Genomic DNA, 26,996 nt, shown 5'->3' on the forward strand with positions numbered 1-26,996 from the left:
TGCTGAGCCATTTTTCCAGCCCAATAGTACATGAAATATAGTACACAGGATGCATGAGACCAGGCCTATTGTATGGCTAGTTTGGAGAAGGATATTTATGGTTAAATTCAAACATTTTGAGTTCTTGTTGAGGTGGAAACTGGCGCTTGTATAAATGCTCATTTCAAGTATGTCAGTTCATCAGTCCACTCAGTCTCACAACACATTGATCATGCGTTACATTCCAGCATCAGGCTTGGTGTTGGGGATGAGGCACTGATGATGCAGAGTAGTGTGCAGGGCGCTTCCTCTTGGTCTGCAGTCTTTGTGTGCATTGTTCAGTGTCTTGGGATGAGGAGGTTTATTTCCCTGAGGTTTAAAAAGGGTTCATTCTTTGAGAAGCATACTTTGTTTTTTGCTTGGAGAAGTAGAGATTTTTTATGATGGATATATGGCTTAAATTCAGTGCTCCTTAGTCTGCCCTTCTAAGGAACTTTAAGGGCTAAAACCACATCGAAGCAGCACAGGCAGGCATCATGTGGCAGAGAAAAGAAAGAACCCACCAGAATAACCTTATTTACGTGTAAAGATGTATCATATTTATACATTAGATGTTAACCAGGGCCTGTGGGCTTGTGGATATAGGCAGTGATACTTGAGAGGGTGAGATTCGGTTCAGATTGGAAACACACGCTTTGAGGTATCTGGAATAGAGGACCGAAGCTTCACTGTGAGATGACAGACAAATCGGACCGGGGATTTAAGAATGGTTCTAGACCATAGTAGTGGAGAGGAGGAGGTGAGAGAAAGATGCAACTGCTAAGAAACAAAAGCAAAGAAAAGACCAGGGGACGGGGCACAAGGACGGTGTTAGAAATAGGGGTGTAAGAAGAGAGACCTGCAGAGCTGAAATGAAGGAAGAGACATGGCACAGTGGGCAACTAGAAGAAGGCACATCCATTCTAGCCAGAGACAGTTAATTAATTAAATAAATAAGAGGATAATGGCGAATAGCTTTAATCCCAACACTTAGAAGGCAGAGTTAGGCAGATTTCTCTGTGTTCAAAGACTATCCTGGTCTACACAATGAGTTTCAGGACAGCCAGGGCTATGTAGAAAGACTCCTTCTCAAAAAACCAAACCAAACAAAACAAAGAAATTATTTCCCCTGTCTATTATCAGTTTCTTTTTCTAAAGGTAATCTTTTGTTTGGTTTGGTACATTTTTTTTTTCATTTAGTTTTCCCCCCCAACTATTTAGGCGAATAAAACTGTCCTTACAAGCGTAGTGACTCAGTTTTTGTTTTTACTCTCATAGAAATTTTTTATATAGCATCTCCTATAATGTTATTTGTATTATTTGAGAATTTTAAGCAATGTATTTTGGTCATATTTATACAGTGTTTCCCAGATCCACCTCCCTTCCCTACTCTGCCAACTTTGTGTTCTGTTTCTCATTTTAAGCCCATTGAGTCCAATTTGTGCTGCGCATATGCTCTTGGGCATATCTGTAACCAATAAGGCAGATTCAGATTACCAGGATCCACACACTTAAAGAAAATCGACACACTCTCTCCCAGAAGGTATCAGTTGCCATTGGCTATTCAACAGGGATGGGTCTTCATGCCCACATCCAATCTCCATGCTGGACTTTTTTTTTCTGCCTTGAACAGGCATAGATCTTATGCATGCTGTCACAATTCCCGGGAGTTCATATGTGCAATCACCCTGTTGGGTTTAGAGAATGCTGTTGCCATCTAGTTGCCTAGTGTGTCAAGCTCTAAAATACTTCTGCCCTCTCATCCTGAACTTATTTCTGAGCTTTGGGTTGTGATATAGATGTCCTAGTTAGGGCCAAACCCTTGCAATCTCTTATTCCTTACACTTTAACCAGTCGTGGCCTCTGTGTTAATCACCATTTACCTCAGCAGGAAGCTTCTCTGCTAATGGATGAGAGATGCTTTAATTTGTGGATACAATGATGAGCCGTCAGGAGTTGATTTGGCATTATATTTGTTTATAAGAGTCATGGTAGTAAGCTCTTCTCTATGGCCTCTGACCTGCACAGTCATGTTGTTGTCTTGGGTAAAGGTGGTGATAATTATGTATTTCATCTTGTGAAGTAGGTCTTAAATCAAATCAGAAAGGGATTGGTTACTCCCATGACATTTGTGCCATTATTTTATCAGTGAGCATATCTCACGAGGCAGGTCAGTATGTTAGCCTTCCAGGTTCTCAGCTGTGTAAGAATGCTGATTACTCCCCCCTCTGGTAGTGTAGATAACCCCTTCCAGTGCCATGAAAGCTAATCAATAGGAATGCAGTTACCAGGTCAGTACCAGCTTGATTTCTCCATGTTCTATGACTCAGGTATATGCTGACTTCAGAAGGGTCTCACTGTCAAGTTCTGAAAGGTGATCAAGAGAGCTCCTATAACATCCTTCAGGAAGCACACCTTGATAGAGCTCATTTTCAGTATTAACTTATCTGAAGACACATAAATGTCTAATGACATATCATTTATGGTGAATTATGATTCATTGTGGCTTAGCAGCAAGTAATTTAACTAGGCTTGGAGATTATCATGCAAACAAGAAGTCAGCAGTGCAATAAAAGCACATATTCTATTTCTAAAAGGCTTTCTAGAGAATAAAGCAACCTTTTCTGGTAAAAGTGATATTTCTATTTGAAAATCAAGCTGGGCATGATGACGCACACCTATAATCCCAGAACTCAGGAGGCAGAGGAAAGTGGATCCCTGAGTCCAGCCCAGTCTACGGAGTGAGGTCCAGGACAGCCAGGGCTACACAGGGAAACCCTGTCTTGAAAAACAACAGACAGATAAACGAACAAACAAAAATCTTTTAGCTGCACACCTTTAAATCTTCCCCAAGCATCTTCCTGAAAGCTTGTGCGGATGCTGCAGGCTCCGTGATGGAGGCTCCACATCTGTGTCCTAATGTCTTGTGTTTCTTCAGTACCCTTACCAAGACCTCAAAATGTGAAGCTCAGAGACGTGACGCATAGCACCATGAACGTCATCTGGGAACCTGTGCTTGGAAAAGTTCGTAAATACATCGTCAGGTATAAAACTCCAGAAGAAGAGTTCAAGGAGGTAGGTTGGAAATGGGACAGGATATGGAAATAGTTGTTTTCCTGCGAGGCCTAACAAAATAACCTTATCTAGGGTAGATTATAGTGTGTTTTGAATATTTGTCACTTTTAAAAAATGAAAGCAGAGAACTTGTGCCATTAAAACATTAAAAAAAAAAGTCAATAAGATGTTGGACTGTGTTAGATTTAGTTTGGAAATGTTCTGCTGTGTGATTTCAATCTCAAAAACACCATCCCGCAGTAGATAAAGGATTATAGAATCCTTGTGGTATTTCCTTCCCATCTAGTTGCCTTATATGGTACTCTCTAGTCTATGAATGAATAAAACTCCCAAATGTTCTAAAAATATAAGGTGGTGAGAAGATGCTGGAAAAAAAGAAGGGAATGTGTTATATAAGAATAAGATGGGACAGCTGGGAGGTCAAGGAGAAAGGAGGACCAGACTATTGAGGGGCTGCACCCTTTGGATTGATCTTGTTGATGTGATATTGGGTGTACAGCTTTTTTATATTGCAATGTGATTCAAACGGGTAAAAACTGAAGTGGCTTCTTAGGAAGATAGATTTAAAAATTAGGTGTTCTTGAGGGAATTTTATTTATTTTTATTTATTTATTTATTTTTGTTTTTTGTTTTTTGTTTTTTTCTTGAGGGAATTTTAACGCCAGAATTCTAGAGGCATTTTTGAGACCAACCTTTAACTCCTTTGTATATATTTGCCGCTTAAGTACATTTACAAAAGATACTTTATATGTCTGCACATATTCATTTCATTTTTTTTTTTTTTTTTGGTTTCTATCTCAAATGGATTTAATAGCCAGTGGGTCTCACAGGGTTCTTACACACAACAAATGGTATAAAAGACCATTTCTGAAAATAATAAGACAACGATTTTAAACGAGGAAGACAAAAAACAGTTTGGTTGCCTGAAGCCACAGGCAGTCGCCACCTGCCTGAAAATCAGGTCATTACGCTCGCTCCAGGACATACATTTCCTTCCTTTGGAGCCATTTAAGTTGTTCCCCTTTCACACGAACTCTGATGCCCCATATTTGACTATGTCCCCTGGATGGGGAGGCCTAGTGGCACTCAGAGGAAGGATAGCAGGCTGTCAAGAAGAGACTTGATACCCTATGAACATATACAGGGGGAGGAGGTCCTCCTCAGTCACAGTTATAGGGGAGGGGAGTAAAGGAAAAAATGGGAGGGAGGGAGGAATGGGAGGATACAAGGGACGGGATAACCATTGAGATGTAATATGAATAAATTAATATAACATATTTTTAAAAAAGTTGTTCCCCTTTCCTGGATGCTTATGCAATTTGAAAATCCTGCTTTTTTCATGTCATGATTCTTGCGTTCTTGTGCTGGAAGCTCTAGTAAGCAGCAGAGAGCCGCCAGAACAAACGCTTTCTTCCTGTTACAGGTGGAGGTAGACAGATCGAGGGCCAGCATCACCCTCAAAGACCTCTCCTCTCAGACCCCGCACACAGTGAGCGTTTCCGCGGTGTACGACGAGGGGGAATCTCCCCCGGCGACTGCCCAGGAGACAACGCGTGAGTTGCGCCCTGTTTTATAGACACATAGGAAATATCGAATGAGCTTGCAAATCTCTGCTTAATGGGACATTTCATCTCTGAATGCTCTTTGGCCAGCATTTGATGACTCTAGGGTTTGGTGATTACTTTCTCTCCTCCTCCTCCTCCTCCTCCTCCTCCTCCTCCTCCTCCTCCTCCTCCTCCTCCTCCTTTTTTAATGTAAAATGCTATCTGGACAGATAGTAAGTATAAGCCTCTTTCCCTTCAGCAGTTCACACTTTAGTTGTCAATATAAATGATTAATGCAAAGTGCCAGGGTCTTGAAAGGAAGATCAAGTGAGTAGGACTCCAAATGTGACCAAGTCAGACTCCAGAAGAGGAGAGGTGGCCTCTGAGGGAGACACAGGACAACCTGCTGGGACCCTCCTTCCTGTTCTGTTCTGTCCCAGCTTCCATGGATGTCAGGTTCTCGTTGCTTTGGCATTTCTTAGTGTTTAACTTAGTTATCATGGCTGCTGTTCCTGTCATAGTTAGTTACTTGATCCCCTGGTTCCTTCCTAATGACAGCAGAAAATTTTATTTTGTATTTCTAGCTCCTGAGATTTAACTACTTAACTCAGTGCTAAGCATGTAATGATCTAACCAGGTGCTCAATTTATAATAACTTGATCACAGTATTGATTGAAATGAACTCGGAGAGCCAGCGGTATCATACACAAACAACAGGAGCCTCATATGTAATGTAAAAACCTCTAACATCTGCACTAAAAAGATAAAGTGATACATAAGATTAACAAATTGTTTTATTTAAACCAAAATAATGATAACATGATAAAATATTTTGTTTCAATGTTTCAGCATAATTATAGTAAGGCATTTCACATTTCCTGTAAATAGTTTTTATATTTGTATTCACGACGCTTCTTAGTTCAGTTCTCAATATTGACATGTAGTTATTGGCTCCCACAGGATAGTACATGTCTAGAGAATCTAAAAAGCTTTCTGGGCCTCATCAGTGAACTTCTGGTTATGGTCTGGAGCTTTCGCAGAGGCCAGAGGCCAGAATGTTTGCTTCTGATACAATAAGAGGGATGGCTTCTAACCCACACCCAAACTCAGCAGTCAATATTACAAACCAGTCCATAGTTCAGGCACGCACTTCTCTCTCCCTCTTTTGTGATGTGAAATCTTTTAGCCGTTTTAGTTGTCTTCTGGCTGTTAGTTCTTATCTGCTAAAGAGCATAAATAGAGATGAAGATGATGCTGTGAGTGGACTTGACAGCTATGCATATGCAAGAGACATAAAGAGGAAAGCCAGGAATGGATAAATCAGCAATGAGATCAATACTTTCATTGCATGCTCTCAAAAGCTAATATTTTAAGTCAGGAAATTGATAATTCAGCAATGAGATGAACACTTTGAATGCATGCTTCCAAAAGCTAAGGTTTTACATTTTAGGTTGATGTGAAGGGCATCCTTAGTAGTTGAGTGGTTTTGATTTGTACTGTGGAAGTAGTAGCACTCTACTTCCATCGTCCCTTTTACTCATGACTAGAACATGCTTCGGATGCATTGGTGTACACTTGGGTAGAGTCAGCTTTGATTACCAGGAGGCAGGGACATGACTGGTGAGGAGAGTTCAGGAGTGGTGGCAGGTATTTCTGCTGTGCAAAGTTTTGGTTTTTAGATTTTATGAGGTCTCCTTTGTCAATTGCTGGTATTACTTCCAGAACGTCTAGAATCCTATTCAGAAAGTTCTAGTCTATGCCTAATATTTTGAAGTGTTTTCTCTACTCTTTAACACTTTCATATCTTAGATTAAGGGCTTCAATTCATTTAGGGTTGAATTTTTTTCCAGGGTGAGAAATAGGGATTTAATTTCATTCTTTTACACGTGATGTGTAGTTTATTTAACACTATATGTTGATTGCATTGTCCTTTCTTGAGTGTATATTTTTGATGTTTTTGTCAAAAATCAAATGCATATGTTTATATCTTGCTCCTATCCCATTGAACTATGTGTCTGCCTTTTGGTGTCAGTGCCATGCTGTTCTTGGTACTATTGCTCTGTAATGTAGCTTGAAACCCTATATGATATTTCTAGTGTTGTTCTTTTTGTTCAGGATTGCTTTTGTTATATGGGTATTTAAATTTTTTTTTTTTTTTGGTTTTTTGAGACAGGGTTTCTTTGTGTTAGCCTTGGCTGTCCTGGACTCACTTTGTAGACCAGGCTGGCCTCGAACTCACAGTGATCCACCTGCCTCTGCCTCCCGAGTGCTGGGATTAAAGACGTGCGCCACCACGCCCGGCATTAAATTTTTTTATATTTCTATGAAGGCTGACACTGGAAGCCTGAATAACATTCAATTCAATTTTTATGTTATTTTTGGCAAGATAGCCACTTTCTCAACGTTAATCCTTTGAATGCATGAGTATGAGAGATCTTTTCATGTTCTCGTATTTTTTCTTTTCTTTTTTTTTTTTTAAGTCTTTCAGAGTTTTCCTTTTAGAGGTCTTTTACATCCTTGGCTACCTGGGATAAGGGCAACTTAATCGTGGTTGATGATCTTTTGGATATGTTTTTGAATTTGTTTTCAAGTATTTTATTGATAACTTTTGCATCAGAAAAATTGAGCTATAATTTTTTATTTTTTAATTTATTTAGTTTTGGCATCAGGGTAATACTAACTTTGTTAAAACTATTTGGTAGCACTTATCTTCTTTCTTTCAGATGGAGTATTTAGAAAATAATTGTAGTTAGAGTTATTTTTTTTTGTCTTTTTTTTTTTTTTTTGGTCTTATGAAAGTCAGCAGTGAATACATCTGGGCCTGGAATTTGTTTTTGAGACAGGGTCTCCCTATATAGCCCTAGTTGTCCTGGACATTGTTATGTTGACTAGGCTCTCCTGGAACACAGATATCTGCTTGGTTCTGCCTGCCCAGTGTTGGAATTAAAGGTGTTCCACCATGCCCAGCCTGGAATTTTTTTATGTAAAATATATTTTTTTTAATTCTTTGAGACTTTCATAGATGAGTACAATTCACTTTGATGATATCCACCTTCCACCTCTTCTCTCCCTCTCCTACAGGACCTGCCTTCCTGCACATAAATCCTCCTCCCAACAAAATCAGACTACTTACTATTTTTTTTTTTAAATTGTGGTTTCAATATTGTTGCTTATAGACCTGTTTAAGCTGTTTATCTTCTCTGGTTTATTTTTTGGTAGATTATATCCATCATGTCTTCTAGATTTTTCAATTAACTGGAATATTCATTTTAAAAATCTATCTCTCAATGACTAACTGCATTTCGATGGCATCTGTTGTACTGTTTCTAAGATTCAATATCTCTTAATGGGAACCCTTGGGTCTCTGGGATTACTGATGGACTGGGTGAGGTTCATGAGCTGTCCAGCTGCATGTCATAGTTTGTGCTATGTATATTCCTGCTACAGTAGATCCTCAAAGTAGTGAAGATACAAAAAGTTTGGGAAACACTGGGATACAAAAGTATTACAAAACAGTACTTTAGAATGATCATCATTTTAGTGGACCTAAGCACTTTATAGTCTTCAGTAACAAATGCATTATAACCAGGCACTGCTTGGCCCATGTTATTTTTAAAATGTGATAAACTGGTAAAATAGTTCCTTCTGTGTTATATATTTTGTCGTTTTCCCCATGTCCTTTAAAGTAAAACATTTTAATTATATTAAATGTAGTTTGCGGTTCCCACGGAAACACATATCCTTGCCTTTTCTATGATAGGGCCTGTTCCAGCCCCAACAAACCTACAGTTTACTGAAGTAACACCGGAGAGTTTCAGGGGAACTTGGGAGCATGGAGCTTCAGATGTGTCTCTCTACAGAATAACCTGGGCACCTGTCAGAAGTCCAGATAAGATGGAGGTAATGCTAGCTCTCTCTGCCTCCCCCTGCTGTCTCGGTCTCCCTCCATTTGGTTATAGGGAAGCATGGCTAAAAGTTACATTACTACTGTGTATCAGTTACACTCTGTTGCTGTGATAAAAGAGCATGGCCAAGGCAATCTATGGAAGGAAGAGCTGATTAAAGATTCCAGGGGGAGAAGGGTCCATTATGGTGAGGAGGCCTGGCAGCAGGCAGACGTGGCAGCCTGAGTAGAAAGCTGAGGGATCACAGCCCCAAATGCAAGCTGGCAGCACATTAGCAGTGGGACAAGGCTGTATTCTCTTTAAGCTGACCTCTCGTGCTGGACTTCCCCCCAGCGAGGCTGAAGCTTCCCATAGCCTCTCCAAATAGCACCATCGACTGAGTACTGAGTATTGAAATGCCTTATCTGACGGGGAGACATTTATGGATAACAATCGTTTTTGGCAAGTGGCTTTAAGCTCATGTCCTATAATGGCACCGAAAGATGTCAGCACAATGTCATTTGGGTGTGCAAGATATAAGTGTATCATTAATTTAGTGTGCATACGATTTTTCCTCTTTACCTAAGACCATCTTAAATGGAGATGAGAATACCTTGCTGTTTGAAAATCTGAACCCCAACACTCAGTACGAAGTGTCCATTACTGCCATCTACCCTGACGAGTCTGAGAGTGATGACCTGAGTGGCACCGAGCGCACACGTAGGTGTTTAACTTTCAAAGAGTATCTCGAAAGTTTGAAATGAAATGTTAAGAAACAGAGCCACTGCTGCGTCACTGATGTTTGTACAAATTCTATTTTCTTTTAGTGCGTTTGATACCCTTAACAACCCAAGGTAAGACGTTAACCCATTGGATTGTCTGAATGAACAAGGTGAACATTAACCAATAATGCCACAAAATCCATCATGAATAGGTTTTTCTGCATTTTAATAGTAAGGTTTGCTCATTTCATAACCAGCCTTTCTTGGGACACTTGCTTTTTCTGTCACTCATTGAAGAGTGTATGAGTCAGCTTGTGCTTCCACACACACAAAAAATATTAGACTGGATGGCACACGTAGCAAACATATATATGCCTATAATTCTTGAGAATTGAAGCCAGATTTTGTGCTGTGGGCTTATAATCCCAGTTGCTTGGGATGCTGAGAAAGATGATCATGAGTTCAGGGCCAATGTAGTCAATTTAGTGAGACCCTGGCTCACAAAAAAAACCCACGGTGGTTAAGATAAGTCAGCTGGTCATCTTGCCACCAGGCTGGACAGCCTTAATTCAAGCACCAGCATCCACAGAGTGGAAGGAGAGAATTGACTCTTCCAAACTGTCCTCTGAGCGCCACATATAAGCTGTGGTAGCTGAGTGCTCCACTCTAAGTAAATGAATAAACAGATAAGATAACAAAAGAACAGATGCCTAGCACCTGCAAGCATTACTTTCAACCTCTAATACCACACACACATACACACACACACAAGTCTGGAGAATAGGGATTCCAGGATTAAGATATGATCGTAGCCAGTTATGTTCTTGGGTAGGGGCCTGCATTCATCTTTTCATTGTACTATTACATGGCAGACAGGAAATGCGCTCTCTCTCTCTCTCTCTCTCTCTCTCTCTTTCTCTCTCTCACGCCTCCTATCATAAAGACTCATCTCTCCTGAGGTACCCACTTTCATGACATCGTCTTTAAAAGCCCTGTTTGCAAATTCTATTGAACTGAGTGTCAGGGCTTTGCTTTACAAGAGGACAAAGTTTTGGGGGAACTAAGACATTCAGTCCATACCAAATAACCATTTAATATTCAGTGACCTTGTTATTGGTTTAAATTTAATTCTAAACCCACTGGTCCATAACACTCTTGATTTCCACTGGTCCATAACACTCTTGATTTCCTCGGCAACTATACAGTTTTTGTTTTCTAGCAGAAAAAGGAATTGTTCTATGTACTTCATACGTCTTCAACAATCTTCTTTTAGCTCCAAAAAGTGGTCCACGGAACCTTCAGGTGTACAATGCCACATCTAACAGCTTGACGGTTAAGTGGGATCCTGCTAGTGGCCGTGTACAGAAATACAGAATCATGTATCAGCCTTCAACAGGAGAAGGCAACGAACAGACGGTAAGACATTTTGTAAACTATGCAAGTTGGCTACGTTTCGCCTGCTGCTCTTCAGCTATCTCCCTGGAGTAAGGGTTGACAGTATTTGCTGTGCTAGGGGGTGTAGGGTTTCCTCTATTGGGTAGAAACACTTGAACCTAGCTGGCCCTCTCTCTGGAGTACATGATTGAGACGCACAGGTGCTCTGGTGGGACCTGAGAGTTGTTCTTCATAGTAAGTGCACACAAGTCATGAGGCCAGCCAGCATGATATCCAGAGAGTTCTTGAGTCTATGTAGATTGTCACTAGTTCTGATTACACCAGAGCTGGTTTTTCTAGATCTAGAAGTCCACTGATCTAATTAAAAATATTTACCATATGAAGGTCCTTGAGAGAGCACTAGAAGCTCAGCTGCCATCTTTACCACCCTAGCCCTCCTTATATAATTTAGTCTTTGTCTTTTCTCTTTGTTTAATTTAGCCCTGTGTCTAGGATTCCAGCTTTTTTTTTTGGTGGGAGTGGGGGACAGGGCAAGGCTTATATTTTCTTATATAACCTTATAGAGAGACAAAGTTTAAAAAATTTAATATTAGATGTGCAGAGCTCTAGCAAATGGGTCTGTCTCTCACTGGTTTAGAAACTTAGCAGGTTTGAGGTTGGCAGCGGACAAATGTATATAGTAAAGGCCACTGCTCTCACCTGACACATGAACTTAGCTGGACCACAAATGATCCAATCCTATTTGAATGCCAGTCTAGGAAATAATCAATGCAACAAGTCACCAACTCTGTGCTTCTTTTGGAAAGTTGGATGTGAGATATAAGTAGACACCCACTTCCTTCCTTATAACGTTAGCTTTCCTAAATAAGTCCTTTCAAACTGTTAACGTATGGAAGTTTCACAAACACAGCTTCGACTGGCTCTGAGCTCTCTCCCACAGCACCTGAGTTTAGACCGTTTGAAATGGGCCACTGCAGCTCAGTTCTTCATGTTGAAGATGGCTACGGTGATTCTTGGAGATTTTTTCTTCTCCGTTTGGAACCCAGATCATTGGAGTCAATGGGTGCTAAGTTGGAAACATCTGTTAGTGCTAATACAACCAGCCATTTTCATGAGCACTCACTGTGGGCAGTGTGCCATTTTTTGTGCCATTTTCACGTGATTTTAATTTCAATGGCATAAACATCTGAATTCAGTAGACTGTTAACAAATCATACAAATTTTCTTTCAACAAGATAGTAAGAGGGCCTTCAGCAATGAATTAAAAACTTCAGATTCTATAGTTGGAGAACATTGAGATGCTCTGGACCTCAGGGCTGATATCATAGAGCTCACTGGGAACCCCTGCCTGAGTGTGGCTTGGCGAGGGGTTCGGTCACGTCGTTTACTCAGCTAATGCTGTTAGAGTGGCAGGGTTTGGGGGAAAACACCAAGAACGTCAGATCCTTTGCCGAACCATTTTAATGTGTTTCTAAAGCAAATAAAAAACATCTGTGAAATAGCAAGAATAATACTGAACGGTGTGGAGGCTCTAAAATCATGCAGTCCTTTGGTATCTTAAAGACCCTTTGTAGCTCACTTATGATTAATGCCTTGTTTTTGGGAAGAGTTCTGTGAAATGTGTTTTGGATGGAATTTGTGCAGTGCTGGCGACCAGCAAGTTGAAATATCTTTTTGAGGTCTCCAGTTTAAAGCTCGGAATCCTGTTCATGACTTGAGACACATACTCTACATTTAAAATTATGCCATGAGGTATATTTTAAGCCTTCCGTGTGGGACATGGTTCCTGAGTTTGGCAAAGGGTCTCAAATAATTCCTCCAGAGAAAGAGCTGTGTTTAATGAATTAGTGAATTGGGAAGTGTAAGGCTGATGCTTACCAAGGAGCGTTTTCCTCAAGGCCACAGTAGGGGGACGGCAGAACAGCGTGGTCCTGCAGAAGCTGAGGCCCGACACTCCGTACACCATCACCGTGTCCTCCCAGTATCTCGATGGTGAAGGTGGCCGGATCACTGGGAGGGGCAAGACAAGTAAGTGAAAGTCCCTGAAGCTTCTTCACAATTGTTATGGAAGAATGAAATCACATTTTCTACAAGCACGGAGGAAACAGAATGTCTTACTGATTTTTTTTTTATAAAATAAAAAATTTAAGAGCATTTTAAATTGGAATAGAATCACATCACTTCTTGCTCCCTTTCCTCCTCTAATCTCCCCCATCCCTTTTTTTTTATAAAATAAAAAAATCAAGAACATTTTTAATTGGAATAGATTTACATCACTTCCTCTTTCCTTTCCTCCTTTAAGCCCTCCCAGGTACTTTACCTCAAACCACTCCCATGATCTCCTTACAATCAAGCCTCTCTCTTCCTTCTTTCTTCCTTTCTTTCCTTTTCCTTTTCTTCTTTCTATTTTTTTTTTTTGAGACAGATTCGATCTATATAACCTAGGTTGGCCTGGAAATTACCATTTAGGTTAGGCTGGCCTTGAACCCACAGACATATGCCTGCCTCTGCTTCCTATGTGCTGGGATTAAAAGCATGCACCACCATGCCTGGCTATAGCCTCTTTTTTTTTTATTATGTTTGTTATACGTGTGCATATGCCCGTAGTTCTTTGTCTAGGGGTAGAAACCCATGAAAAGTTCCCCATTCCATTCTGGTCTCACGTATGCAGCTAATTTTAGGAGAGACTGTTTCTCTGAAGACTTCTTGGGCCTCTGTCTGCTCTTCCATGATGCTCCATGAGGCACAGACAAATCTTTTAAGATGTCAGGTGTTCTTTTTCATGTCCTTGCTTGTAATCATGTCTTTATTTGTGTAAACAAATGATGTTATTATCTACCACTATTAAAAGAAAAGTTCAGAGAGCCATAATGTGCTGTGGATAGATGGGACACATACATCACAGAAGTGTAAATCTTTTATTTGTTTAATAATTACTTCCAATAAATATCTGTGGGGTATTGGCTGTGCTCTTGGTGGGTTGAAGGTATTGCTTAACCCGTGTTTCAGATACAGTTGCTAGTTAGAGCACCACTGCAGTGTACTTCCTGTCTATTCCAGAACCTCTGAATACCGTGAGGAACTTGAGAGTGTATGACCCTTCCACCAGCACCTTGAGTGTTCGCTGGGACCATGCAGAGGGCAATCCTCGCCAGTACAAACTCTTCTATGCCCCCGCAGCAGGTGGCCCAGAAGAACTGGTAATTATTATTTTTTGAGACAAGGTCTCTCTCTCTCTCTCTCTCTCTCTCTCTCTCTCTCTCTCTCTCTCTCTCTCTCTCTCTCTGTAGCCGTGACTGTCTTGGAACTTGTTATGTAGACCAGGCTGTCCTTGAACTCATGCGTAAAAGGGGAATGTTAGTCTGTTTAAGCTTTAGATGACTGGTTTAAAGTGGAAATAGAAAGAGGTAAACTGCTTAAAAGTGAAGAATTTATGTTATTGGACCTTGATAGAGGACTTATACTTGGTGCTTTGGAGCCTAGAGAGGAGGGAGCCCTTGGATTAAGGGAGGCATTGCATACAGAGAAGTCTTCATAGGCTCCCTGCCATCTCCTTGAGGCAGTGCTTTCAGTTGGTATTATATTATTTGAAGGATTGGATATTTCACCATTCAAAATTTCAAATTCAATAGTCTGCTCTGTGTTTTATTAAAACCTTTAGGTACCCATCCCCGGGAATACCAACTATGCCATTCTCAGGAACCTGCAGCCAGACACTCCATACACGGTCACAGTGGTTCCTGCCTACACAGAAGGTGATGGCGGGCGCACGTCAGACACTGGAAGGACATGTGAGTGAAAAAGCAGGAAAACTGATTTTTCATTATAGACATTGACCTTCACTGTCAAGGTCACATTGACCATAGAAGAAACTTAGAAAAAAAGTCAGAATGAAAAGACTAAAAATATCAAAATTGACCCACAGCTCATTATTCAAAACCAACTGTTAACCCACTAGTGGATAAAATGACATTTGAACGACATTACCTTGAATTTATAATTGCAGGATCTAAAAGTGTGTCTCATCATTGGATTTTATAGTGTAGGCTGTTGAAACCTGTTCCCTTTATTACTCGGTTGTGCACGTCTCTGGTTTGCTGCTGAAATGCTTTTGGTGTTATGGGCTTTAGTCCTATGTTGGTATAGTCACATCAGCTCAATTGCTTTCGCTGTTCTCTTTGGACGTGCACGCTTACGCTTTCTGCCTTTTAAAAACCACTGTGGCTGGTCAAAGGGGATCATGTGGGTAGCTCCCTCGGGGCCCCGATCAGGGGTCTAGAGAGATGATGCCGTTGCTTAAGCTAGAGTTTCTGCTTAGTAAGCATTTTTAATTTTCTAAATTTTATTGGTGGAAGAGAATTAAGAATTGATTGACTTGTCTCTTTGTCTTTTCTTTTAATCATAGAAAAAATTCCACAGCTAGTGTTAAATAAGGCAAGCTGCTGACTGAATCGATGGTCTCCATGTCTTTCTGTTGGTTAGAAGGCAGGCTATATATAAAAAAAAATCTCTCCTCTGGCCCTATTACTTATACTGGAAACTTAGCTATGCTTTCTGTTTCCCCTGTCCTGTGTCCCTTTACAGCCAGCCAATCCTGTTGCTCATGCTTCCTTGTTTTTACTGAAAACATCATTGACACCCTGCAGGCAAAGGCTAACTTTGACTGACTTTGCATTTGGACGGATTTAATGTGCTTTTGTGTGTAGATGGGAGTTATAAATTGGGTAGGATTTTTATCCTATTACAGAGGGTAACTTGTGAAAGAGTGATGAAAAGCTTGACGTGAATAAGCAGACATGAGAAATGGCCACTGGCTTTCCTTTCCTCAGTGGTGAGAGGACTGGCAAGAAATATCCAAGTGTACAACCCCACGCCCAACAGCCTTGATGTCCGCTGGGACCCTGCTCCAGGCCCAGTGCAGCAGTACCGGATTGTATACTCCCCTGTTGCTGGCACAAGACCATCAGACTCTGTGAGTAATTTTATCATCGTAGATCTCAGAGAAGAATCTCATAGCTTCTGCTACGGCCCCTGCCACAGCAGCTGGCTGGGGAACAATAAGCCAGTTACTGGTGTCACTGCCTCTCATGTGGACTATGTTTCCTGATTATTATAGTTACATATTTGAATCATATTTAGGAGCCTTTAAGAATATAACCTCCCAATGTGCTGGTGAATAATATTTAAATGATTGTGTTTGATGCGTGAAGACAGATATATTAATTGTAAGTTTGCTTAGAAAAGAGCTTGGGGGAGAATGCGAATTAGCTATGAGTTAATAATAATTGAAAGAGACACATACCATTTATAGAACTTTCAATATATCAGGAAAGCACACATATCTTTGTTATGAAAATATGCTAAGTACACTTTTATTGGTTCTTAGAAATTACAGTGTGTCTTCAGTATTTCCTCCGAGTGTTGAGCAGGCAGTTTACCTTCTGAGGTCAGATGCAGACAGGCATGTTTGCGATGGTATGGTCAGAGACTTGCAGTTATCTGCCTAATGCAATTCTAGTTCTGTTTTGTGAGTAGGTCAATAATGCATAAGCCAGAAGTTACTCACTCACATGAATAATAATAGCATCAGAAGACTGAAAGAGAAGTAAGTTTATGGACTGACAAGTCTTTGCAAAAGCAAGCAATGATAAGAAAACGAGAAGCAATGAGTGTGTTCTGGAGTGATTTTAATGTTCTGGCATATGGCATGACATATTTTCTTTCTTAACAACTTTACCCTTACCCAAAATTTTTGTCTTAACACTAAGTATCTCTGCCACTAGCATGGGATCCATTGTCTCACACGTATGTGACATTTAGCAAATGTGCATCTTAGATATTCCATTTATAATTCTTTATGAGAAACACAAATGGGAGATGATTGAACAAATAAGGGGATTTCTGAGAATAACTTGTATCCAGCAGGGTGCTCGAGGCAGAGCTTGCAGAGGAGCACACTTGACTTCTAACGTGCCTAGGCTCAGCCTTTTACGATAAATACTATTGTGCTGACTAACTGAAGACCTGGCAAGCCTTTGGGTAGCTGTCAGGCAGAATTTGGCACGTTTTCTCCCCTTTCAGATTGTGGTGCCAGGGAATACCCGCACGGTGCATCTGGAGAGGCTGACTCCTGACACACCCTACTCTGTGAACATTGTGGCTCTCTACTCAGACGGAGAGGGGAATCCCAGCCCCAGCCAGGGCAGAACACGTGAGGCAAAAATCCTGGTTCCATTGTATCTCTTGCCACTGAGTGAAGGGTAGGGGTTGGGTGGTGGGTGGGGAATGTAAGGACTCTGGAGGCCACAGCAGCCTCTGCATATAATTCTGCCTGGGAGTTTCCACATTCATGTTCCAGGCTTAGGCTGTGTGTCCAGAACTATCTTTTGTGATGAATGAATGTCATTTGATCATAAAAAACAAAGCCTAGCGTCTAAATGAAAGAGGGCTTTCCTCTCTTTCCCCCTTCTATTTTTAATGCAGTGGGTTTTTATTGCCAAACAGGCGCCTTGGAAATGTGAACGCTTCGCCTCTCCATTTCATTAAAGGGAGGTGGTTACACAGTGGTTAAAATTATCCCTTTCTTTCCCAGTCTGCATGTTTGGGTGCAAACCTAGCGCTCTGTTTTGTTGAAAGTTCAGTTTGTAGCTGTAGCTCTGAAACGTAGCTCGTTACACTGTGTGATGTCACATTAAAAATCACAGAAGAGTGTGTACCGTATCACAGGGAAGTAAGCATCATGAATGGTCCTTGTCAGCATCCGTAAGCACTTCCTCTCAGCTGACCTGGGAAATGCTGTCAGGCAAGCAGCAAACCCAGCTGTATTTTATTCAGTTCCACGAAGTGGACCAAGAAATCTACGGGTCTTTGGAGAGACGACCAACAGCCTCTCTGTTGCCTGGGACCATGCGGATGGGCCAGTTCAGCAATATAGGATCATCTATTCTCCTACCGTCGGTGACCCAATTGATGAATATGTACGTATAATATCCACTTACTGGCATTTCAAAAATCATTTCTCATGAAATGTGAGATTAAAAAACTTCTTCCTGAGAACTATGCTCCAGTTATTACTGAGCCCTTGGATCTTGCGTGATAGGTTTTAAATACTTTTTTTCCCTCTGATGTGATATGGGGACAGCACAAAAAAGTTTCTGGTTCAGCCTCATGGTGAGGCAGTGATTTAGATAGTTTCTGTTGCAAGAACTGGTCAAAAAAAAGGTCTTTATCTATACTTATAACTGCCTACTTAAACGACAAGGTCTTCTGTAATACGCTGCATATTAATACGTAACACTCAAATCAATGTTCGGATGATGTGCATATTCTACTCTTATCCTTCAAGTCCAGTTCCTCTTGGTCTCTCCTGGGTATCTTAGCACCAGTTTCCATCTTCTCTAAACTCACATTATTTTCCCCCGTACTCCTTTGCTTTGGAATGTGCACAATCTCCTATTAGTTCTAAGTTAACTTATCTCTCCCTTCCTTCCTCATCCTCATTTCTTTCTTTGATTCTTTTATGAAGAATTGAACTCGGAACTTCGGGCAGGAGAAACAGTCTCATTGCCATTGACTTACGTCACTCGTTTCCCCACACTCTTTGCAGTGTAAATACCGTGTCCCCCTAGACGCAGCTTCCAGGTACCCCCTCTCTCTCTACCCACCCCTCCCCCATCCTTTCTCCCTTTCTTCTTTTCCCTCTTCCTTTTTGTGGGACTAACAGGTCAAGCCTTCTACCCGGAAGCCACCATCTTTAAGCCCTCGAGTTCCTTGGAGTTTTTTTTTTTTTATAGCTGGAAAGCCATGAGCAGACGTTTACTGATTGATTTCTGTGACAAGCTCCTGGATTATCTCAAATGGTGACCGTGAAGTCGTTAGATTTGCATTTTGCAGCACTTTTGCCACATGCATCTTCTTAGAACCTTTTCCCCTTCCACACGCTTATTTCATGTGAAGAAATATTTAATCTCTTGATTTTGGCACAGCAATCTTTAATTGAAGTCCTGTTTTATTAAGAAGGAACAGGTATTTGTCAATCAGAGTTCTTAAAAATCAAAATGAGATAAACAAGCTCACTATTAAGGTTTATTTTTTTTTCTTTTTTGCTGGGGAAAATAATTCCTATGCTTTTTGAAAACACTGAAAATATAGTTTCTTTTAGTAGGTCCCTGTTGGTAGTTATGGGATTCCAGGCAGGAGGCTTAGCCACAGTGTTTGCACAGGACTACAAAGGAGCCTGAGAGATGAGTGGTTCATTCATCTTTGAGAAGGGAGCTTAATATATTTTCTATTTCCTTTTATTCGAACTTTGACTTAATTAGTATCAACTAAGCTAATATTCTTTTTTTTAAAATACATTTTTATTAATTTATTCATATTACATCTCAGTTGTTAGCCCATCCTATGTATCCTCCCATTCCTCCCTTCCTCCCACTTCCCCCCTACTCCCCTCCCCTCCCCTAAGTCTGTGTCTGAGGGGGACCTCCTCCCCCTGAATATGCTCATAGGGTATCAAGTCTCTCCTTGGTGACCTATTATCTTTCCTCTGAGTGCCAACAGGCATCTCCATCCAAGGGACATGTTCAAATATGGGGCACCAGAGTTTGTGTGAAAGTTAGATCTCCTTCTCCACTCAACAGTGGAGAATGTCCATCGGCTAGTCCGGGTAGGGGTTCAAGGTTTTTACTGCCTATTTTTTCCTTGGCTGTTGCCACAGTTTGCGGAGGACCCCAGGGCCCAGACTCGCCTGTAGTTTTCCAGGACCCACTGGATCCTTCCATTTCCTCTTTCTCCCAGGCTTCTCACACCTAAAGTTTCAATAGGATGTCCTTCCCTCTTACCCACTATTCTGGTAGGTACAGTTTTTCATGGGGACGTACACCTTGGACTAGTGTCTTGATATAAGTGAGTATATACCATTTAGCTCTTTTTGCTTCTGTGTGAACTCACTCATTATGACAATTTCTAGTTCAATCCATTTGTCCACAAATTTTGGAAATTCCTTGTTTTTAATAGCTGAGTAGTATTCCATAGTGTAAATGTACCACAGTTTTTTTATCCATTCTTCTATAGAGGGACACGTAGGTTGTTTCCAAGTTCTGGCTATTATGAATAAGGCAGCTATGAACATGGTTGAGCATATGTCCCTGTTGTGTAGTAGTACATCCTCTGGGTATATTCCAAGGAGTGGAATAGCTGGGTCTTGAGGAAGCCCTATTCCCATTTTTCTGAGAAAGCACCAGATAGCTTTCCAAAGTGGTTGTACTAGTTTGCATTCCCACCAGCAATGCAGGAGTATTCCTCTTTTTCCACACCCTCAACTAAGCTAATATTCTTGAGGGTGGAAAACTGCCCATTATTGCTGACTAATGGACACCTGGTGCATAGTATGGCCTCTAACTGGAAATAAAACGACAGATGGAATAGTAAAACTCAGACGCAGCAGGCTCAATGAGGAGGCTGTGTTATTGCCTTTAGACCTTGTGCTTTCCTCTAGAGATGCCCAGTCACATGACTGCAAAGTGGCTGATCTGAGATTTGAGCCCATATCTGCCAGGCCTAAAACTATTCTCCCAAGCCAAGTAGAGGCAGCCTAGATAATTTGCCTTTCCCTGAGCATTTATAAACAAGAGTATAAAGAACACTTTTTTTTGTGGGGCTGTATAACAGCATGGGCTTCTCATCCAGGTGTCTTTTTGTTGGAAATAAGTGTTCAATTGCACTTTCTTACAGACGACAGTTCCGGGCAGGAGAAACAATGCAATATTGCAGCCGCTGCAACCTGACACTCCGTATAAGATCACTGTCATTGCCATTTATGAGGATGGAGATGGCGGCCATCTAACCGGAAACGGAAGGACTGGTCAGTATTGTCTTATATTTTTTTTTCCCCTGGTTGAAGTGTTTATGCTTTGGATGTCACTGTACCACTTAAAGCCAGAGAACCCCTACCTCTACCACCATAGCTCATTAATCACACATCGTATTCTACGTCACACATCGAATCTCGTTAACATGATGGCACAAGAGCTTAATTTATTTCTTAACCTTTTAAAGCCACAGTAGGAGGAGTAAAGGGGTGACAAGAATCTGCATATTTTCCATTGCTTGAGATAAATTTTATTTTTCTTTACAGTGTACCCTGAGTAATGTTACAGTTGGCGTGGTGTTGGGAGAGGCTATAGCTATGAGTCAACGTAGTGTCCCCTAGGCTTCCTCTGTTATGATTGAGCCTTGATGCAGAAATAAAGAACTAAGTGATTATGAATCATCTTTCTCAAAATGTAGCTAATCTACATGCAGATAATCTACAGAGGATAATCAGTGCTCAGGCCCACTCTTTAATCTGTACTGGTGGTAACTTTACCTGGTTAAAAGAGTTTCTAAATTGCTTTTCCACCTGAAAACCTTTAAAAATATGCTTACCTGGAAGACTCTTCTAGAGGTGCCAAGGCACTTGGCCTGAGATATGGTCTGTGGCTTTTCTGATGCATAACAGCCAAGGCTTGAGTGCCACTGGTTTCCACAAGGCAGCCTAGGCTCCGGATCTATAAATACTAACACTGTGTTTCTTACTTCATTCAGAAAGTCTACTTAGTTACATGGTCTGTATTTCTTTATTTACTCACTTGTTGAAAGTCTTTTTTGGGCTTAAATGTTCTTGACAACATCAGAGAACTTGTGAAAGGTAACACGGGAAGGCTTCTAACAGAAAAGCTGACTCAAGCGGGTTCTGCTCGGTGTCCACAGCTTGGAAAGCTGCGGAATATATGGACGCTCTAGTGACTGTAGATGTGTTTCCAGCTGAGCAGCTTACTTTCCCACTTTCTCAACTTTAAAATCTATTTTAATAGCTTTCTGGGGGAAGATGGGGTCTTTCAGAATTCTGTGCTTACCAAAATGTTAGATAAACGTTGACTTCTCTAGGAAGGGCCAAAGCCGTGTCTACTTTCCCTGCGTGGGCACACACAGTTTCCGTGTTGGATTAGTCATTTCTGTGATGCGGTGGATAACTCAGTGGCCGTGTAGAGAACCGCTCAAACAGCACTGATTCTGCAAGTTACATATTTTGGGAAAGATTACAGATTTGGGGCCAAACCTCGGGCCGACCGAGACACTAGTCTGTGTGGAAGACAGCGTGGGATGGGGAAAATATTGCTTTAGTCATTATCTTGCTAGCTTATTGTGAAAACTTTGCCTTATTTATGGAATGGGGTTCTGACCGGATTGTCTCTGGTTCTAATGCTGTGCAATTTGCAACCTTCTAAAGACCTGAGGTTGCTCTCATTGTCTTTAATTCTGAGGCTTATCACACACTAGCTCAGGCTCTCGCTATTGAGATCTTCTGACAACCATCCCTTCCAGAGACCATTTGAACTGCCGTTCGAATTTGCAAAACTGCATGACAACGGCTTTTAAATTATTTTCCGAATAAAGAAATCACAGGCTAGTAAAAAAAAAATCAGACTGTTTTCCTGGGAATGTCCTTATCAAGTCAGTGATGTGCCAACTGTTTCCTTGCAGTGGGACTGCTTCCTCCTCAGAACATACACATCTCTGATGAATGGTATACAAGGTTCCGAGTGTCCTGGGACCCTTCACCCTCACCAGTTCTTGGATATAAAATTGTATACAAGCCAGTTGGTAAGAAAGCACATTTGTCACAATAGGGATATATTGGAAAGTTATTTGCATGTGATGGCACCCCATTGCACTCCCTACTACTAGATTTTTCTGTAAAAATGTCAACTCCCGTTATACTAGAGGGGCTATTTCCAGAAATAGCCTTTAAGCCATCGGCCTAAAATATCACTGTTACTCAGGATGTAAATGGGAATCTTATTAAATTTTACAATTGAAAATCTTGACCTATAACCATTCTCCTATGCATGGCCTCACACTTTAGAGTTTGTAGTCAGCACAAATTGAACTCAGTGGGCCTGGCTGCTAAAGCAAAAAGAGTCCACACTGTTTGGAGAGGGTGTGGCAATACAGGTCGATCCGGGAGGAGTTGGGGGAAGGATGGAAATGAGTATGATCAAAATACACTGGGTAAAATTATCAAGGAAGACGCTTATATTCTGGGGTTATCCATGTTGTGAAGATAATGAAATAATGAATATAAAACCAATGTTAATGTCTATATTTTCCCCATTACACAAACAATTAAATTGTTCTATTTGAGGCATAGGCTTTATGCATTTTAGTTTGTTCCGGCTTGCTTTCAACTTCCCAATGACATTTTCAACTAAGTCCACTGCACCTTCCATAAACGATTTGACACTTTCCTATTTTATCTCTGTGTCAAATTTCCTAGGGCATCTTCCATGTGCCCTGGAAGACTGTGAACAATACAAAGGTGAGAAAACAAGAGAAAGCAAATGTGAACTGCACCAGAGGCACACAGAGAACCTCAGGTGTGCAAGGGCTTTAATAACCGAGGACCTCCAGTAAATAAAAAATGTGAAATGTGGTCCAACATAGGTGCCTTTAGGTCATCACCACAATAAATAAAAGTGCTAATTGAGTGTGGTCTGTGGAAAGCATTATGGTGGCAAAGCAGGGTTTCAAAAGGAAAGGAGAGACTGGGTTCACTAAAGGTACATCAATACATGCTGACTTTATTCTCCACACTTTGAGGAGAAGAATGAAGACTTTTAGCTGCACATCCAGACTCCTAGTCACCAAACAACATGGCATGCCTACAGTAAAAAGTGCTTTAAGAACTGCCGGAATTAACGCATCCATCCAACTATTTGATTTTATTGGATTTTTCCAAGTTAATCACTTTAATTTTGAACAGAACCTGAAGCTAGTGATTATATAATTCTGTGTCCTTTTGTTGTCATCAAAGGTTCCAACGAGCCCATGGAAGCCTTTGTTGGAGAAGTGACATCATATACATTGCACAATCTCCACCCCAGCACTACCTATGATGTCAGTGTTTATGCACAGTATGACTCCGGACTCAGTGTTCCCCTCACAGATCAAGGAACCACGTGTGAGTTGTGCATTACTTTGTGGTTGTAAGAAATGGTGTAGTAAAACTTGCCAGGCTATCTTCCTATAATTTTCTCTTCTCCAATGTATACAGTTTTTGCCACATCACATGAGTCAGTCAGTGGTCCTCAACTTTCCTGACGCTGTGACCCGTTAGTGCAGTTCCTCATGTTGTGTTGACCCCCAACCATAAAATTATTTCATTGCTAATTTATAACTGTAATTTTGCTACTCTTCTAAATATCTGCTGTGCAGGATATCTGATATGCAACCTCTGCGAAAGGGTCTTTCAACCCCTGAAAGGTCACAATCCACATGCTGAGAGCAACTGACATAGGTAGAACATTTTTGTCCAGTTAAACAAAACATCTCTATAAATCTCTAAGTAACTTAGTAGACTATGTACATGCATTTAAGAAGAGAAAGTGATATTTGTTTGATACATAATATTGTACTTTTATTTTTAAAATATTAAACTTGCACAATATCATTTAACACACAGTGATGTGTATAGAGTTGTGCTGCTGGGTTTTTGGACACTGAATATTAACATAGGCATCACCTGCACTCACCGATATAATCTAATGGAAATACCTAATCAGTAACTTGTTTCTTATGTTTTGTTGGCCCTAAGTTTTTTTTAATAATGATTCAGCAGCTAGTATTTAAAAATGCTTTTCGTATTATTTTCCATAAATGATAGTCATAATTTTGAGGGACTATATATTTTTTTCCTTGGGAAAAAAATCACTGATAGAAACTGGGGATAGTGGTACACACCTTTAATCTCAATATTTGGGAGGCAGAAGCAGGTGATTCTCTATGAGTTTGAGTACAGCCTAGTCTAAATATTGAATTCCAGCACAGCCAGTGCAATATAGTGAGACCCTGCCTCAAGGAAAAGGGAAAGAAATTCACTGACAGAGAAGCAGGGCCTTCTCTCTGGCACATTTTCATACAGGTTTGATGTAAGCTTCTCAAAACAGGACACTAAGATTTTGTCTTAATTTTCATCAACTGTGGATGCTTGAACCTTGTAGAATGGTGAAGTGTATGCTTTATTTCCCTTACCATACAAAGTGAATCTACTTTTTCTCCCCTTTCCTCTGTAGTATACTTAAATGTGACAGATCTGAAAACTTACCAGGTTGGATGGGATACGTTCTGTGTCAAATGGTCACCTCACCGGGCAGCTACCTCCTACAGGCTAAAACTGAGCCCTTCAGATGGTATGTGTAAAAGAAAAATAATTAGCCGGTAGTAAAAACATCTTAACCGGAAGCCAAGCTGATTTCACTTGTTTATAAATGATTATGGAAATGTGCCTTTACAGATAATGGGTGCTAACACTTGTATTTTCCCCTTGTCACAACCAGGAACCAGAGGACAAGAAATTACAGTGCGAGGATCAGAGACCAGTCATTGCTTCACTGGCCTCTCCCCAGAGGCTGAGTATAGTGTCACTGTTTTTGTGCAGACACCAAATCTCGAAGGTCCGGGCGTCCCCATCAAAGAACAGACCAGTAAGTTTTGAGTAAACTGGAGACTAGAATGTTCCAGGTGTGGGAGGCACACTGACACCTGTGCCGACTTTCTCGCCTCTGGTAGCAGTGATAGGACGAGCAGAGTGTGTGGCTAGCTCAGACCTTTGTCTGTAGCGATTATCTTTATCGGTGGTATTTTAAGGAAAGGGCTGAAGAAGAGACAGATGGCTTTGACGACAGTAAAAGGTGAACATATTACTGGCCTTTACTCGTGTGGCTTCTCCTTCTGAACCTCTGCTTTCTGCAGCATAATTGATCTGGGAACTGACTGAGGCGGCAGAGTCTAGGTAGAAGGGAGTCTCCCCTTTGTCATAGCCAACGGGCTAGACCTCCGCTTTTTTAGAGTCTCGATTTGTTTTTCAGGGGTTACAGTACTTGTTTCCTCGTGGGATAAGGGAGTGTGCACTTTTTCTAACTGTTGTTTTGAACTTCTAGCTGTAAAACCAACAGAGGCTCCCACAGAACCCCCCACGCCTTCTCCTCCTCCCACTATTCCACCTGCCCGTGATGGTAAGTTAAGTTAACATAAAAAGCCAGCCTATAAGGGATCCTAGGCTTAGGCCACATACACACAATCTACAGCTGACTCAGAACATTCTTTTTTTTTTTTCATCTTTATTTTTTTTTATTAATTTATTCTTGTTACATCTCAATGGTTATCCCCTCCCTTGTATCCTCCCGTTCTTCCCTCCCTCCCATTTTCCCCTTACTCCCCTCCCCTATGACTGTTCCTGAGGGGGATTACCTCCCCCTCTATATGTTCATAGGGTATCAAGTCTCCTCTTGGTAACCTGCTGTCCTTCCTCTGAGTGCCATCAGGTCTCCCCCACCAGGGGACATGGTCAAAGGTGAGGCACCAGAGTATGTGAGAAAGTCATATCCCACTCTCCACTCTACTGTGGAGAGGGTTCGGAGGGACCAGGGTGCGGAGGACCTGCCTCCCCCTGCACACGGGAGGAACGAGGACTTTCTCGGATCAGAACATTCTGATAGGGAGTTTTACAGAGTAAACAAAGACCATCAGTAATTTCTTCTGCTTTTTCTAGGCACATTTTGGGCTGAGTCAAATCAGTTATAAACTAAGGCAGGCCTTCAGCTGGGACCTTGCTTCCTCAGTTTGCAGCATAAGATCTAACAGGACCTTCTATTTTCCACAGTCACACTGTAGCCCCTTTGCTCTCCTGACTGCTGGTGTCAACAGGCACTGGTGGACCTTTCTGGCTACATCTGAAACCTAATCACTTAGGCCTTTGACTTTGGAATTCCTGGCTTCTGAACTGAGAAGAGACGCAGATTACACAAAGCTAAAAATATTTCCATTCATCAAAATCTGAGACACAATTGTCAGTTGCAGTGAACTGGTGAAAACACACTGAGCTATGAAGGCAGCCATCTGTAATTTGGGAGCATTTTCTTTTTTCTTTTTAGTGTTGCATCAAGTTCAGTTTAAGCAAAAAACAATTGCTGGTTTAATCTTTTTCCACACTTTGATTTTTTTAAATAAACATTTCAATTTTTCCGTGTTTCTTTTAATATTATAAGGATCTAGATGGTTGTAGCCTTATTAAAATGGCTATATAACTAAAATTAAAAATGGAAGTGTATTGTTTAAAAGGTAAAATAAGGGCTTTCTTTGAGTTAGACTGGTGAAAGAATTGTGGCTTAAAACATGCTAACTTTTTAAAAAGTTAGTTTTGATTTCCTATAGAAGTCTTAGGTTCAGCAGCAGATTGAGCAGAAAGCCTAGTTACCATATCCTTCTGTTCCCTACCCCTCTGTTCCCACCTAGCATTCTCATGACCAGATTGGTGCATT

At 41.0% G+C, this 26,996-nt stretch overlaps 1 protein-coding gene across 3 annotated transcripts in view; it reads left to right on the forward strand.

Moving 5' to 3' along the window:
- The window catches only part of COL12A1 (collagen type XII alpha 1 chain), a 116,312-nt gene that overhangs the window by 53,730 nt on the left and 35,586 nt on the right, over positions 1-26,996 (forward strand). For all 3 annotated transcript variants that reach the window (XM_084754255.1, XM_084754254.1, XM_084754256.1), the window contains 18 exons: positions 2,957-3,093; positions 4,517-4,646; positions 8,398-8,537; positions 9,109-9,241; positions 9,349-9,375; positions 10,517-10,659; positions 12,537-12,666; positions 13,699-13,838; positions 14,300-14,429; positions 15,468-15,610; positions 16,720-16,849; positions 17,473-17,615; positions 20,371-20,500; positions 22,162-22,281; positions 23,492-23,638; positions 24,750-24,866; positions 25,014-25,160; positions 25,617-25,691. In XM_084754255.1, coding sequence (XP_084610381.1) covers positions 2,957-3,093; positions 4,517-4,646; positions 8,398-8,537; positions 9,109-9,241; positions 9,349-9,375; positions 10,517-10,659; positions 12,537-12,666; positions 13,699-13,838; positions 14,300-14,429; positions 15,468-15,610; positions 16,720-16,849; positions 17,473-17,615; positions 20,371-20,500; positions 22,162-22,281; positions 23,492-23,638; positions 24,750-24,866; positions 25,014-25,160; positions 25,617-25,691 — 2,262 coding nt within the window. The remainder of the gene's footprint in view (positions 1-2,956; positions 3,094-4,516; positions 4,647-8,397; positions 8,538-9,108; positions 9,242-9,348; positions 9,376-10,516; positions 10,660-12,536; positions 12,667-13,698; positions 13,839-14,299; positions 14,430-15,467; positions 15,611-16,719; positions 16,850-17,472; positions 17,616-20,370; positions 20,501-22,161; positions 22,282-23,491; positions 23,639-24,749; positions 24,867-25,013; positions 25,161-25,616; positions 25,692-26,996) is intronic.

Source organism: Acomys minous (genome assembly GCF_964271855.1).
Source record: "Acomys minous genome assembly, chromosome: 13".
Taxonomy (NCBI): Eukaryota; Metazoa; Chordata; class Mammalia; order Rodentia; family Muridae; genus Acomys; species Acomys minous.